Raw genomic sequence first — 15,536 nt, forward strand, 5'->3', positions numbered from 1 at the left:
AGACTTGATCTAATGCTAAACATGAAAAAATGTTTTGTCTGAATACACCCATTTAAATAATGTTAACGTACCTGGTCCATGAAAACCACAGTTTGGTCCTTCAAATTGGTAGGTGACGTTCCTGGTGTCACCGCCACATCGCCAAACTGCACCTAGATGAAAGTAAAATGTTTTATTTGTTAATCCATCTTATTTAACCTGCTTCAGAATATTTTAAATGAACATATTTCAACATGTATAAAAAATGTCACACACCTCGTCCTCCAGGAACGCATCCAGTATCACAACACTGTTAGGTGACGTTCCTGGTGACACCCACACAAGTCCAGCCTCCATCCTCTAAGCAGCAAAGATTTGTGAATTAAACATCTAACAATTCAATATTTAACATGGTAGAACATTCCCAAGTTTTTTAAACCACACAAACCTGGTCCTCATCCATTGTGGATGTGGAGCTGGCAGGTGAACCAGGTCTCACCTCCACAACCACCGGTGCTGCCTCCACCTTGGTTAAAGAAAAAAAATTCATATATTAATTTACTTGAAACGTTAAAAAGCAAATTGTCTTATTATCTCAAAAAACACTACCTGCCACTTGGGCCGGCGTCTCTTTGAGGCAGCAGGCTTGCGACGTCTCACCTGAGGCGTCAAAAAAAAAGTACGATACATTAACAAATTCAGGATGATTTCATTTGAGCTCTGGTAACATGACAACAAGCTAGATTTAACAAAATTAGAAATTAAATTTACCTTCTTTCCAGCAGGAAAGGAGGACGTGCAATCGACAGAACCAAGGTGAGATGGAGAGATCTTCTCCATCTCAACCAGCATAGCAGGGCTGAACAGGACAGGCGAGAGCGGGATGGAGAACACAGTTTCCACCTTATAACAAAGAATAACATATTAATTCAAAACACTAGTAACACACTTCATCATAGTATCACTTATAAATAGTATGCCTTTAACTAACCTCCTGCGGAACCAGCTGTCCTTTGGGTCCCACAGGTGAGGGCTTGGAGACCCTAGGCTGGCTCTTCTTTAACAGAAACATAACACAATGAACCACATACAGCTTCTGTAGTTTACAGAGATAACACATCAATCTTATTTTGGCAACAGAAAGTGCCAGCCTCTCACCTTGCTGCCCTGTCCTACAATAGTCCACTCAGAAGGGGGTGGGCGTGGCACGGGGAGCGGTCTGGTCACCACCACCTTTGGCGAAGCCCTTCTGGTGGAGCGGGATGGGCCAGGAGCCATCGGTGCCGTCGGAGCAGGGGTCTCCAGCTCCAGGCAGCAGTACTCAAACAGGAGTTGAACAAGGATATCCATCCCATGACTGTCACTGAGATGGACCTGAAGCACATAATAAAACACAAACACAAAGCTTTACAGGCATAAAGGATCATTTAAAAACCTGCTGATAGATTGTCAAAGCATAACATGACATTGTACTTACGCCATCCCTGCTCCACAGCTCCAGGCAGTTCCTAGGGAAATGCTCAGCCGTAGAGTAGTAGTGGACTCCTTGATGACAAAAGTATAATGAAAACATTAATAAATCTATTATCAGATTTAGTCTTTGGTACAGTAAAGTAAAATCTAAAGTGAAGAGATGATTAAGTACAGTTTTTTAAATTTTTTTTTTACATACCCATGCGCGCTGAGACCCTGTGATATGCCTGACTAAGGAGGGTCTGAACCTCCACCTCACCAGCAAGACGAGGCGGAAAGTCCAGGACGCACACCTAGCAAAAACATATTACAATTTAAACATTTACAATATAATCTACAAAATGAAATCTTGTCGCAAACTTTGTTAAGATTGATAGAAATGTTAAGGCCATCAGAAATACAAGTACAAATATAAAATAAATACCTTGTGCCAGCGGCTGCAGATGTAGGCCAGGAGGTGGACACAGCTTCCTGAGAAGAAACATCCCGATTATGTAAATAAACACTGCCTATTTTTTTCATTGCCTCTTGAGCACTTGTATTGCCCTTGGAGGCTTCTTTTTGGGCATTGCCCAGCAACAAGCCCATCTCTCGCTCAGCCTTAGAAATATATGAAATAATATACACGATACAAGCCCATGCATCTACAACAAACTGTATGTCCATGTTAGCATTCCAACATTTCAATAAATGTTTGTTGTACTGATTCACCCAAACTTCATTGACTTCTCTCTTTAAAACAATCTGTGTGTGTCCCCCTAAACGCTTGTACGCGTGTTCAAAAATGGCCTGCGTTATTCCTATTGACGCAAACAAACTCTGTACACTGTCACAGGGGTTGTTTTTGTCATTCAGAGCTTCTTTTATAGCAGTCATGATATATGCAGCACGCTCTGTAGTCATCGAATCAACCTGGACAGTCAGGCAGGTGCACTTTGCATCTTCAACCTTTTCGACACACTTTGGACATTTTGGCTTTGGTTCTAATTTCTTGATGAACGTGCGCATTGAAGCTGGTCGGGGGAAATTAAAACGAATTAAAACGAATTTAAAAAATTAAAAAAAAAAATTGAGGATGATTTCATTTGAGCTCTGGTAACATGACAACAAGCTAGAATTAACAAAATTAGAAATTAAATTTACCTTCTTTCCAGCAGGAAAGGAGGACGTGCAATCGACAGAACCAAGGTGAGATGGAGAGATCTTCTCCATCTCAACCAGCATAGCAGGGCTGAACAGGACAGGCGAGAGCGGGATGGAGAACACAGTTTCCACCTTATAACAAAGAATAACATATTAATTCAAAACACTAGTAACACACATTTCATCATAGTATCACTTATAAATAGTATGCCTTTAACTAACCTCCTGCGGAACCAGCTGTCCATTGGGTCCCATGGGTGAGGGCTTGGAGACCCTAGGCTGGCTCTTCTTTAAAAGAAACATAACACAATGAACCACATACTGCTTTTGTAGTTTACAGAGATAACACATCAATCTTATTTTGGCAACAGAAAGTGCCAGCCTCTCACCTTGCTGCCCTGTCCTACAACGGTCCACTCAGAAGGGGGTGGGCGTGGCACGGGGAGTGGTCCGGTCACCACCACCTTTGGCGAAGCCCTTCTGGTGGAGCGGGATGGGCCAGGAGCCACCGGCGCCGTCGGACCAGGGGTCTCCAGCTCCAGGCAGCAGTACTCAAACAGGAGCTGAACAAGGATATCCATCCCATGACTGTCACTGAGATGGACCTGAAGCACATAATAAAACACAAACACAAAGCTTAATAGGCATAAAGGATCATTTCAGGATCAAAACCTGCTGATAGATTGTCAAAGCATAACATGATATTGTACTTACGCCATCCCTGCTCCACAGCTCCAGGCAGTTCCTAGGGAAATGCTCAGCCGTAGAGTAGTAGTGGACTCCTTGATGACAAAAGTATAATGACAACATTAATAGTCTAAATCTATTATCAGATTCAGTCTTTTGTACAGTAAAGTCAAATCTAAAGAGAAGAGATGCTTAACTACAGTTTTTTTAAATTTACATACCCATGCGCGCTGAGACCCTGTGATACGCCTGACTAAGGAGGGTCTGAACCTCCACCTCACCAGCAAGACGAGGCGGAAAGTCCAGGACGCACACCTAGCAAAAACATATTACAATTTAAACATTTACAATACAATCTACAAAATGAAATCTTGTCGCAAACTTTGTTAAGATTGATAGAAATATTAATGTCATCAAAAATACAAGTACAAATATAAAATACATACCTTGTGCCAGCGGCTGCAGATGTAGGCCAGGAGGTGGCCAAACTCAGCAGCAGCCTCATCCACAGTCCTGCTGGCCGTCAGGTTGTTGGAAGGAGCCAGGAGACACACCAGAGAAGGATCTGACGACAAGAGGAGGGAAACTCATTACTCTTACTGAAGTTATCTCAAATAATCTTTGTGATTTTGTTAATTATACTTTAGTTGACAAGAGATCGTGGTTACTGTACCCACCTCTGGGCAGCGCGGTCTCAGCCAGCTCCCTCTGGAGCTCACGGGCACAAGCTCCAGGTGTCGAACTGATGCCAAAGGACATGCGGCACTCTGGCATCGGAACGACTCCATCTACCACGGAGCATAGATGGGAGTCACCGACAATCAGAACAAACTAGAACAAAAGGAAACGATTTAAAATGTACATTCAGAAACCATTGCTTCAAATAAATTCTTATTTATCTCATACTTTCAAACTTGCCTTCTTGTCGGGAGACTCGGCAGGAATGACCAACTTATGAGCCTTGCCAGTGAAGCAAGAAGTTGACCATTGCCGAACGGCATGCCGGAAACCAGTACCACGGCCTACAAAGCACCAGATAAGAGCAATTATTTCAATATGTTAAGCAAAACAGATGAACCTATAGTTGTGGAGACAACTGAAATGTGAAGAATTTAAGACTTTAACATACGGGTAATGGTCTCAGTGCGGGCAGAGAGAGGAGGAGGCAGGAGTGGAACATCAAGCTGCTCCGCTCTCCTCTTCCGGGCGGCAAGGGAACGGCGGAATCCCTTCCCACGAGGCATCTGAAGATGTAAACACTCAATGTTAAAATGAAGACAGCCATTAAAGAAGCTGTGACCAATTAAACCTAGATAGATAGATAGATAGATAGATAGATAGATAGATAGATAGATAGATAGATGTCCTGTAGCTCTTAAAGTAACTTTTACAGAGATTCCAATATGAAATGAAATTAACCTAAAAACCTAATCAAACCTATCAACTTAAACCTAATCAGTTCACTAAATCCTACATCGTAGTCAGGACTAAATCAAGTGTAAACGTAAAAGTAAAAGAAAAAATGTAAAAGTGTAAATCAAGTGATCCTCAAGTCTAAACTGTAAGCTAAATCAAGATAAATAAATCAAGAATAAAAGTAGAAGTATTCAAGGTGTAAATCAGGACTAAATTCATGCACTTGTTCATTTATCTGCATAACTGGAACTGGCATCTTCACACAGCATGTTTTAATCTAGTGACATTTAAACAGACTACATGAACTCCATTGATCTAGCTATTATGCATTTTGACTTCAGGAAGTATTAAACACAATAATATGAAATACATGCCTCACAGTGACATCAATGATTACAACTGAGGACTGTGAAATGTGTTTAGTTCATAGCAGAACTATATGTTGTGGTACATACAATACTATCAAATTCATGCCAGAATACACTTAAAAAGACATCATTAATTAAAATTGAGGACTGTAACATGCCATTCTGTTAAAGCAGGACTATGCACTTTGACTTTATGAACTGGTACACACAATACTAAGACAATACAAGGACTAACAAGGACTTTTGGTGATTTTATTGGATATATAATTTGATATATAATACTGAGAGATTCAGGTAGTCTTTTGTGTCCACGGCCATAATATAAACAATAATACACACACACACCACATACGCACGCATGCACGCACTTTTAACACTAGATGTTAAAACGAAGACAGCCATTAAAGAAGAAGCTGTAACCAATTAAACCTAATCAAACCTATCAACTTAAACCTAATCAGTTCACTAAATCTTAAATCATAGTCAGGACTAAAGCAAGTGTAAAACAAGTCTAAACTGTAAGCTAGATAAATCAGGAATATAAATAGAAGTATCCACTGTCCCTCCTCTGAGCATGTCCACACCATCTCAATCTGGCTTCCATGGCTTTTTCTCGAAAACATCTAACATGAACTGTCCCTCTGATGTACTCATTCCTGATCCTATCCATCCTCATCACTCCCAGAGAGAACCTCAACATCTTCAGCTCTGCTACCTCCAGCTCTGCCTCCTGTCTTTTTCTCAGCGCCACTGTCTCTAAACCAGACAACACTGCTGGTCTCACCGCTGTCTTGTACACCTTTCCTTTCATTCGTGCCGACACTCTTTTGTCACACATCACACCTGACACTTTCCTCTACCCGTTCCAACCTGCTTGCACATGTCTCTTCACTTCTTTTCCACACTCTGCGTTGCTCTGGACTGTTGACCCTAGGTACTTAAAATCCTCCTTCTTCACCTCTACTCCCTGCAACCTCACCGTTTTGCTTGAGTCACTCGCATTTACACACATGTACTCTGTTTTACTGCGGCTCAGCTTCATTCCTCTCCTTTCCAGAGCAAACCTCCACCTCTCTAGATTTTCCTCCACCTGCTCTCTGCTCTCACTACAGATGACAATGTCATCTGCAAACATCATGGTCCACGGCGATTCCTGTCTTAACCTCATCTGTCAGCCTGTCCATCACCACAGCAAACAAGAAGGGGCTCAAAGCCGATCCTTGGTGCAGTCCCACCTCCACTTGACAGTAGGGGTGACAGCTCTTCTGTCACCCCTACAGCACACCTCGCCACTGTCTTACAGCCACTCCAGACTTCCCCATACAAAACCACAGCTCCTCTCTCGGCACCCTGTCATACGCTTTTTCTAAATCTACAAAGACACAATGCAGCTCCTTCTGGCCTTCTCTGTACTTCTCCATCACCATTCTCAAAGCAAATATTGCACCTGTGGTTCTCTTTCTTGGCATGAAACCACACTGCTGCTCACAAATGCTCACTTCTGACCTCAGCCTAGCCTCCACTACTCTTTCCCATAACTTCATTGTGTGACTCATCAGCTTTATTCCTCTGTAGTTTCCACAACTCTGCACGTCTCCCTTGTTCTTAAAGATGGGCACCAGTACACTTCTCCTTTATTCCTCAGGCATCCTCTCACTCTCCAAGATCTTGTTAAGTAGCCCAGTCAAAAACTCTACTGCCACCTCTCCTAAACACTTCCATACCTCCACAGGTATGTCATCCGGACCAACTGCCTTTCCACTCTTCATCCTCTTCAACGCCTTCCTCACTTCATCCTTACTGAGCTTTGCTACTTCCTGCTCCACAACAGTCACCTCTTCTACTCTGTGCTCTCTAACATTTTCCTCATTCATCAACTCTTCAAAGTATTCCTTCCATCTTTCCATCACACTTGTGGCACCTGTCAACACATTTCCATCCCTGTCCTTGATCACCCTAAGCTGCTGCACATCCTTCCCATCTCTGTCTCTCTGCCTCGCCAACCTGTGCAAATCCACCTGTCCCTCCTTAGTGTCCAATCTATCATACAAATCCTCATATGCCCTTTGTTTGGCCTTTGCCACCTCTACCTTCACCTTACGCTGCATCTCCCTGTAGTCCTGTCTGTTCTCTTCTGTCCTCTCAGTGCCCCACTTCTTCTTAGCTAACCTTTTCCTCTTAACACACTCCTGAACTTCCTCATTCCACCACCAAGTCTCCTTATCTGCTTTCCTCTGTCCAAATGACACACCAAGTACCCTCCTACCTGTCTCCCTGATCACTTTAGCTGTAGCTGTCCAGTCATCTGGAAGAACCACCTGACCTCCCAGAGCCTGTTTCAGGTCCTCCCTGAAAGCCACAAAAACACTCTTCCTTTTTCAACTTCCACCACTTGGCCCTCTGCTCTGCCCTTGTCCTCTTCATCTTCCTCCCCACCAGAGTCATCCTACACACCACCATCCTATGCTGTCTGGCTACACTCTCCCCAGCCACTACTTTGCAGTCACTGATCTCTTTCAGGTTGGCTGGCATCTTCACACAACATGTTTTAATCTAGTGACATTTAAACAGACTACATGAACTCCATTGATCTAGCTACTATGCATTTTGACTTTAAGAACTATTAAACAATAATGTGAAATACATGCCTGAATCCAGTTACAGTGACATCAGTGATTACAACTGAGGACTGTGAAATGTATTTAGTTTATAGCAGGACTATATGTAGTGGCACATACAATACTATCAAATTCATGCCAATACTATCAAATTCATGCCAGAATCCATTTAAAGACACATCAGAGAAAAACTGAAAAAAACCCATACTATTAGATACATGCCTGAATCCACTTTAAAAGGACATCATTAATTAAAACTGAGGACTGAAACACGCCATTCTGTTAAAGCAGGGCTATGCATTTTGACTTTATGAACTGGTACACACAACACTAAGACAATACAAGGACTAAGCATTTTGGTGATTTTATAAACTGGATATATAATTTGATATATAATACTGAGAGATTCAGGAAGTCTTTTGTGTCCACAATGTGATTCCACAATATACACAATGACACGCACACACACACACACACACCACATACACAGGCATGCACGCACTTTTAACACTCAATGTTAAAAGAAAGACAGCCATTAAAGAAGAAGCTGTAACAAATTAAACCTAATCAAACCTAATTGGAACTGGCATCTTTACTTTATTCTTTTCCTTTGGGCTGCTCCTTTCAGGGGTCGCCACAGCGAATCATCTCCCTCCATTTAACCCTATCCTCTGTATCCTCCTCACCCACACCAACTATCCTCATGTCCTCCTTCACTACATCCAAGAACCTCCTCTTTGGTCTTCCTCTAGGCCTCCTTCCTGGAAGCTCTAACCTCAGCATCCTTTTACCAATGTATTCACTGTCCCTCCTCTGAACATGTCCAAACCATCTCAATCTGGCTTCCCTGGCTTTTTCTCCAAAACATCTAACATGAGCTGTCCCTCTGATGTCCTCATTCCTGATCCTATCCATTCTCATCACTCCCAGAGAGAACCTCAACATCTTCAGCTCTGCTACCTCCAGCTCTGCCTCCTGTCTTTTTCTCAGCGCCACTGTCTCTAAACCAGACAACATTGCTGGTCTCACCGCTGTCTTGTACACCTTTCCTTTCATTCGTGCTGACACTCTTTTGTCACACATCACACCTGACACTTTCCTCCACCCTTTCCAACCTGCTTGCACACGTCTCTTCACTTCTTTTCCACACTCTGCGTTGCTCTGGACTGTTGGCCCTAGGTACTTAAAATCCTCCACCTTCTTCACCTCTACTCCCTGCAACCTCACCGTTCTGCTTGAGTCACTCTCATTTACACACATGTACTCTGTTTTACTGCGGCTCAGCTTCATTCCTCTCCTTTCCAGAGCAAACCTCCACCTCTCTAGATTTTCCTCCACCTGCTCTCTGCTCTCACTACAGATGACAATGTCATCTGCAAACATCATGGTCCACGGCGATTCCTGTCTTAACCTCATCTGTCAGCCTGTCCATCACCACAGCAAACAAGAAGGGGCTCAAAGCCGATCCTTGGTGCAGTCCCACCTCCACTTTGAGCTCTTCTGTCACCCCTACAGCACACCTCACCACTGTCTTACAGCCACTCCAGACTTCCCCATACAAAACCACAGCTCCTCTCTCAGCACCCTGTCATTCGCTTTTTCTAAATCTACAAAGACACAATGCAGCTCCTTCTAGTCTTCTCTGTACTTCTCCATCAGCATTCGCAAAGCAAATATTGCACCTGTGGTTCTCTTTCTTGGCATGAAACCATACTGCTGCTCACAAATGCTCACTTCTGACCTCAGCCTAGCCTCCACTACTCTTTCCCATAACTTCATTGTGTGACTCATCAGCTTTATTCCTCTGTAGTTTCCACAACTCTGCACGTCTCCCTTGTTCTTAAAGATGGGCACCAGTACACTTCTCCTTTATTCCTCAGGCATCCTCTCACTCTCCAAGATCTTGTTAAGTAGCCCAGTCAAAAACTCTACTGCCACCTCTCCTAAACACTTCCATACCTCCACAGGTATGTCATCCGGACCAACTGCCTTTCCACTCTTCATCCTCTTCAACGCCTTCCTCACTTCATCCTTACTGAGCTTTGCTACTTCCTGTCACCTCTTCTACTCTGTGCTCTCTAACATTTTCCTCATTCATCAACTCTTCAAAGTATTCCTTCCATCACACTTGTGGCACCTGTCAACACATTTCCATCCCTGTCCTTGATCACCCTAACCTGCTGCACATCCTTCCCATCTCTGTCTCTCTGCCTCGCCAACCTGTACAAATCCACCTCTCCCTCCTTAGTGTCCAACCTATCATACAAATCCTCATATGCCCTTTGTTTGACCTTTGCCACCTCTACCTTCACCTTACGCTGCATCTCCCTGTAGTCCTGTCTGTTTTCTTCTGTCCTCTCAGTGCCCCACTTCTTCTTAGCTAACCTTTTCCTCTTAACACACTCCTGAACTTCCTCATTCCACCACCAAGTCTCCTTATCTGCTTTCCTCTTTCCAGATGACACACCAAGTACCCTCCTACCTGTCTCCCTGATCACTTTAGCTGTAGCTGTCCAGTCATCTGGAAGAACCACCTGACCTCCCAGAGCCTGTTTCAGCTCCTCCCTGAAAGCCACACAACACTCTTCCTTTTTCAACTTCCACCACTTGGCCCTCTGCTCTGCCCTTGTCCTCTTCATCTTCCTCCCCACCAGAGTCATCCAACACACCACCATCCTATGCCGTCTGGCTACACTCTCCCCAACCACTACTTTGCAGTCACTGATCTCTTTCAGGTTGGCTGGCATCTTCACACAACATGTTTTAATCTAGTGACATTTAAACAGACTACATGAACTCCACTGATCTAGCTACTATGCATTTTGACTTTAAGAAGTATTAAACAATAATATAAAACACATGCCTGAATCCATTTACAGTGACATCAGTGATTACAACTGAGGACTGTAACATGGCATTCTGTTAAAGCAGGACTATGCATTTTGACTTTATGAACTGGTACACACAACACTAAGACAATACAAGGACTAAGCATTTTGGTGATTTTATAAACTGGATATATACTTTGATATATAATATTGAGAGATTCACAATATAAACAATAACGCGCATGTGCGCATGCATGCACGCACACACACACACACACACACACACACACACACACACAAACCCCAAAATAAATAATTGCTTTATTACTTTTCTATTAGTTATTATAATTTAAATAATATTAAATTTAATAACTTTAAATTAGAATAACTACTGCAACAACTGAAATTCCCCTTGGAGATTAAAAAAGTACTTCTTCTTCTTCTAATACTGTCAAATACAGTAATTTACATGCCTAAATCCACAAAAGCACAAGTGACCTCAGCCCAGACAAAGACCACAAGTCCTGACCCCAACTCAAGACTACACACAGACTGTACAAAATGAAGAATAAGCTTGTAAGACACTAAACCAAAGATATACCAAATTTATATTCAAAACCAAACCAGAAAAGCAGTACTAAACCAGGTCTAAACCAGGACTGAACGAGGATTAACACTAGAACTATTGGACTGGAATGGCCACAGCTGTCATTACTTGCAAATAATCTCAATAAATTGATCTGTAACGTGAGGATTGGTAATAATAAACATCAGGGATTTAAAATCTAATGAACAGGGAAAAGTATTAGGAAATCCACAACCAAAGAAGTGCAGTATGATTTTGAATTAAATCAATACAGTAAGTTATTCTGTTATTTTCCTGGTAAATTAAAAACATATAACCTATTAAACATTAAAATGCATTGCAAAATAATTTATGGAAACGTATCAAACTCAGATACAGCCCATTATAAGAAAATAACTTTTACATTCAATAATCTGTGGGGAAACTAATTTATAAAACAGGTCAGTTAGCAAATATATCATCTAAAATTCTTATCAATATATCATGCTGTAACTACAGTAATAAAGTAGGGTACTGTCATTTAAATGGACTCACTTGGAAAAAGGAATCGGGTTGATGCGTCAGCGCATGAAAGACGCAGTGTAAGAAAAGTCTAGAAACAGCAGTTGCTAAGCAACGATGACGTGGGAAAATCACACGGACTGTAATGCATAAGGTCAATGACAGCTATGGCCAATGATAGAAATGCTCAGAGCTCTTTTATGCTCTGATATTGTAATAAAATAACACTGCTAAAATAAATTATACATACACTTAGGACAATTCACGGTAAATTATTATACCGTAAAATGTAAAATTGATCAAAATGACTGTGTCTTGGTAGTTCTAGTGTTAAACACCGGCATCAATCCAAAATTATAACACATCTAAACTCTAAACCAAACCAGAAAAGCAGAACTAAACCAGGTCTAAATGTATATCAGTACTAAAATAAAGTTAAGCATAAAATATTCCTACCTTCGTCCTGGGTTAGCGGCGCTAGCCAAAGGCTCAAAGGTCCAAGGCAGTGCTTTCTCAGTCAGAAGATGTCCCGAAACACAGATTTAACAGTAGACAAAAAACACACAAGACTAACTAACGAAAAACAGTAATCCAAATGATCCGATGATCGCAGTCCAAGAAAAAGCTCTGAAAAATGCAGCTCGTAAACCCACAGAGTGAATATCAAACTCACAGAGTGAATCGCAGAGTGGCAACTGGGGGTTTGTCTTCGCGCCGCTGTCTTTTATACAGGGAAAGAAAGGTCCACTCTGATAGGACCATTTCAAATAAAGCCACGTCTCTCGACCAATCAATTTCAATTTGTCTTCGCGCCACTGCCACCGAGGGGGAGGGGGAATGATCTGAACAAAAGGCTTGCTAACATGCTAGTTAATAAATGCTAACGCCTTTAGCATATATCAGCTAACAACGAAGTTAATAAATGCTAACGCCTTTAGCATATATAAACTAACATGGAAGTTAATAAATGCTAACGCCTTTAGCATATATCAGCTAACATGGAAGTTAATAAATGCTAACGCCTTTAGCATATATCAGCTAACGTGGTAGTTAATAAATGCTAACGTCTTTAGCATATATCAGCTAACGTGGTAGTTAATAAATGCTAAAGATATTAGCATAGAATTTGACATGAGTAAATGAGCTTTATTTTAGATTAAAACACAGCAAACTATCCACATTAATTTACACCTCTGTGGTGCTTCAATAAAGTACTTTTTCTATAATCCTGTAGGTTTTCCATGGTGTAATTAATTTATTTCTCAAAATAGCTGTAAGTGTAACCTATTAACATGTCAAGGAACAAAGAAATAAAAGGCATAATATTTCAAATATGTAAATGCTACAAGGAACATCTCAAATATTTTATTAGGAAAGTCAGTATATATACATGTCAGTGTAAGGTTGCATACAACATGAACACTCTAAAGCAGTAGAAACAGTTGAAACAGTAAATTTTCATCCACTGGTGATTGCCCTTAATTTCATTTTATACTTTATTTTGTTATTAATGTAACAGCTGTGTTTGATAGGACTTCGCAACAGGGAAAATACTGTAGGTGATAAGGTAGACAACTGTGCTCACACTACAGGTTAGGGTCTAAACGGAGCAAAGTCATTAGCTTTATGGCTGATATGTGTCCTACACATTGAGCCATATCTGCACACAAACGGCTCGAACTCCAATAACTTAACAGTAAAACTCCAGCTTGGCCTGGTGAATGTGCACGTCTTCTCCTGTGAACTTGTCCCTGCAGACAGCTTTGACACATGTTCTAAAAAGAGACCACATTAACACATTAGAGCAGAACTGAGCCTAAGAAATTGAAACACAACTTACACTTATACATGTCTGAACACACTTGTAGTAACAGAATTTGGTTGAAATTGTTTTGGTATTTACTAAAGTCAGTGCAGAACTGCCTGTATAGTGTTCATTTACAGCTGACCACACAGACATCACTCCCTGTAGAATCCTTCTGAGTCCTATGTATAATAATCTATGTAGTCAGGGTATTAACAAGAACAACTAATTAACAGAAGTAATTAATTATACTGTTAAAATTAATTATACTGTTAAAATCAAATATATTCAGTCACAAACCACATTTTGTCCTCCAAACACTCTCTTCTTCCATCTGTTTATAAGAGTTTTCACAGTTCGCTTTTCCTGTGCTCATTTCTTATAAATCATAAATTCACTCGGTAAGCTCCGTGTTTAGAGCAGCTGTGTCCTCATCGCTGCATCAGAGGGAAAGAAAGCGGATGCAATGCATTTTGGGACTTGTAGTGCGGTTAAATTACTCGGCGTCCGAGCTAACTTCAAGTATTACAAAAACATTGCTCAAACCTACATCTAATAATGCAGATTATTTGAGGGACATTGCATCGAACGTGTCCCGTAACGAGAGATGGATACAAAGGCTGTAAAGAAACGTTTTACCAAGCGGGATCAAGCTAATAGCTACCGACTAGCTTGCTGAACGTAGTCTCTGTTTAACACAGCTCAAATGAACTGCTGCTTTCATTAATGAAGTCTGGAAATGTAGTTGCTACTATGAGACATGTAATCAACCTTGGCAAAACTCACTTACCTGTCAAGAACTTCCGGTCATAAGGGCGCCTTATTGAGACAGGACAAGATCCGCAGCAGCACATAAAAGCGTCCAGACAGAGTAGTCCTGAGATAAACACTATTTCACTGTGTTTGGTTAAAAAGACAGACATTTCTCTACTATACAACAATCTGCCATTTCAGTCTTCCCTCCTGTCTTCTCCTCATAAAGCGCACGACAGAGAGACTGGCCCTGCCCACTGTCAATCAATCCCCAAACAGCTCTAAGACCCGCCTGTTGCTGTCCGATTGGCTGTCTCGCTTCCTTTTTGTCTGACTAGACTTTATTAGTTATGGGTAATTAGTAGATTATAAATAATACGCAATACAATTACTAATACTGTACATATAGTGCAACTTCGAAGATTATATTTGTAATTGGTCTGCATTGTTTTAGTGATTGTGGACACTGCTGGTTTTTTGCATTTTGGCACAACACAATTTTAACTAACTGCCATTCATTTCCAATGGGAATTTTACAAAATGTACCATTTTTGCATGTACTTTAACAACTTATCCTAGGGCGTTTGGCCCAATGACCTCATTCTTGGTCAACATCACCTACAGATGTGGAGCATCAAGAGTTATCCAAATTATTTTGATAACTTTTACATTTTTTCCTGTACCACAGCCAGGGCTTTGGCCTGCGCTTTGTGCCTCACTCATGGAAAAATTGTATTGAGATCAAAAAATTTACTTTGTCACATATGAATGATATTTGGCACAAAAATCCTTTAGGATGTTCTGATCAAAAGGTCAATCAGACCCATGCCATATTTTCAATGGTGTTGCCTTGGCGATGACCGAAAACCAACCACATATTTTCAATGACAATTCTGTCTAATGGGAAACAAAATGGCTGTCATGTTTTCAGGCTGAAAATGTGGACCCCACTGAAATCACTTGACTTCGGCACAAGGGGCTGGTCACGGGCTGGGCTGTAATGGGCGGTCACGGGTGGATACAGGGGAACGCGGCGGATCACGGCGGGTCGCTCGAGGCGAGGGCCGTTCATCGCCGCTTGCGGCTATATTTATTATTGTTATTATTATTTATTTATTTTATTCTATCTTATTTTATTTATTTATTTATTTATTTATTTTATTTATTAATTTATCCCCTCCTCACCAGAGGGGGCTCTATCTATAGTTATTATTATCCCTAGTTGTTTCAGGAGAGGGAGCCAAATAAATTATAATACAATTCCCTCTTCCTCCAGTAGAGGGAACCAAATATAGGCGGAGCCTTACTTACCTTACCTTCTCTCACTTCCGCGTTTCTCTCTGTCTTCACAAACCCCGCGCCCCTACACTTCCTGTCTCT

General features: G+C 41.4%; 1 protein-coding gene across 1 annotated transcript; it reads right to left on the bottom strand.

Annotated features, from left to right (window-relative positions):
- Window positions 1-62: 62 nt before the first annotated feature.
- On the bottom strand, window positions 63-12,128 carry LOC113130101 (uncharacterized). The gene is made up of 18 exons (XM_026306419.2): window positions 12,056-12,128; window positions 4,412-4,526; window positions 3,960-4,113; window positions 3,729-3,847; window positions 3,504-3,597; window positions 3,310-3,377; window positions 2,985-3,200; window positions 2,818-2,883; window positions 2,596-2,727; window positions 1,652-1,745; window positions 1,457-1,524; window positions 1,138-1,353; window positions 971-1,036; window positions 751-882; window positions 589-639; window positions 428-505; window positions 256-339; window positions 63-152 (listed from the first exon to the last, which is right to left on the bottom strand). The coding sequence occupies exons 2-18, from the start codon at window positions 4,460-4,462 to the stop codon at window positions 63-65; spliced, it is 1,779 nt and encodes a 592-aa protein (XP_026162204.1). The 5' UTR covers window positions 4,463-4,526; window positions 12,056-12,128.
- Window positions 12,129-15,536: the final 3,408 nt, after the last annotated feature.

This window comes from Mastacembelus armatus, chromosome 5 (genome assembly GCF_900324485.2).
Source record: "Mastacembelus armatus chromosome 5, fMasArm1.2, whole genome shotgun sequence".
Classification (NCBI taxonomy): Eukaryota; Metazoa; Chordata; class Actinopteri; order Synbranchiformes; family Mastacembelidae; genus Mastacembelus; species Mastacembelus armatus.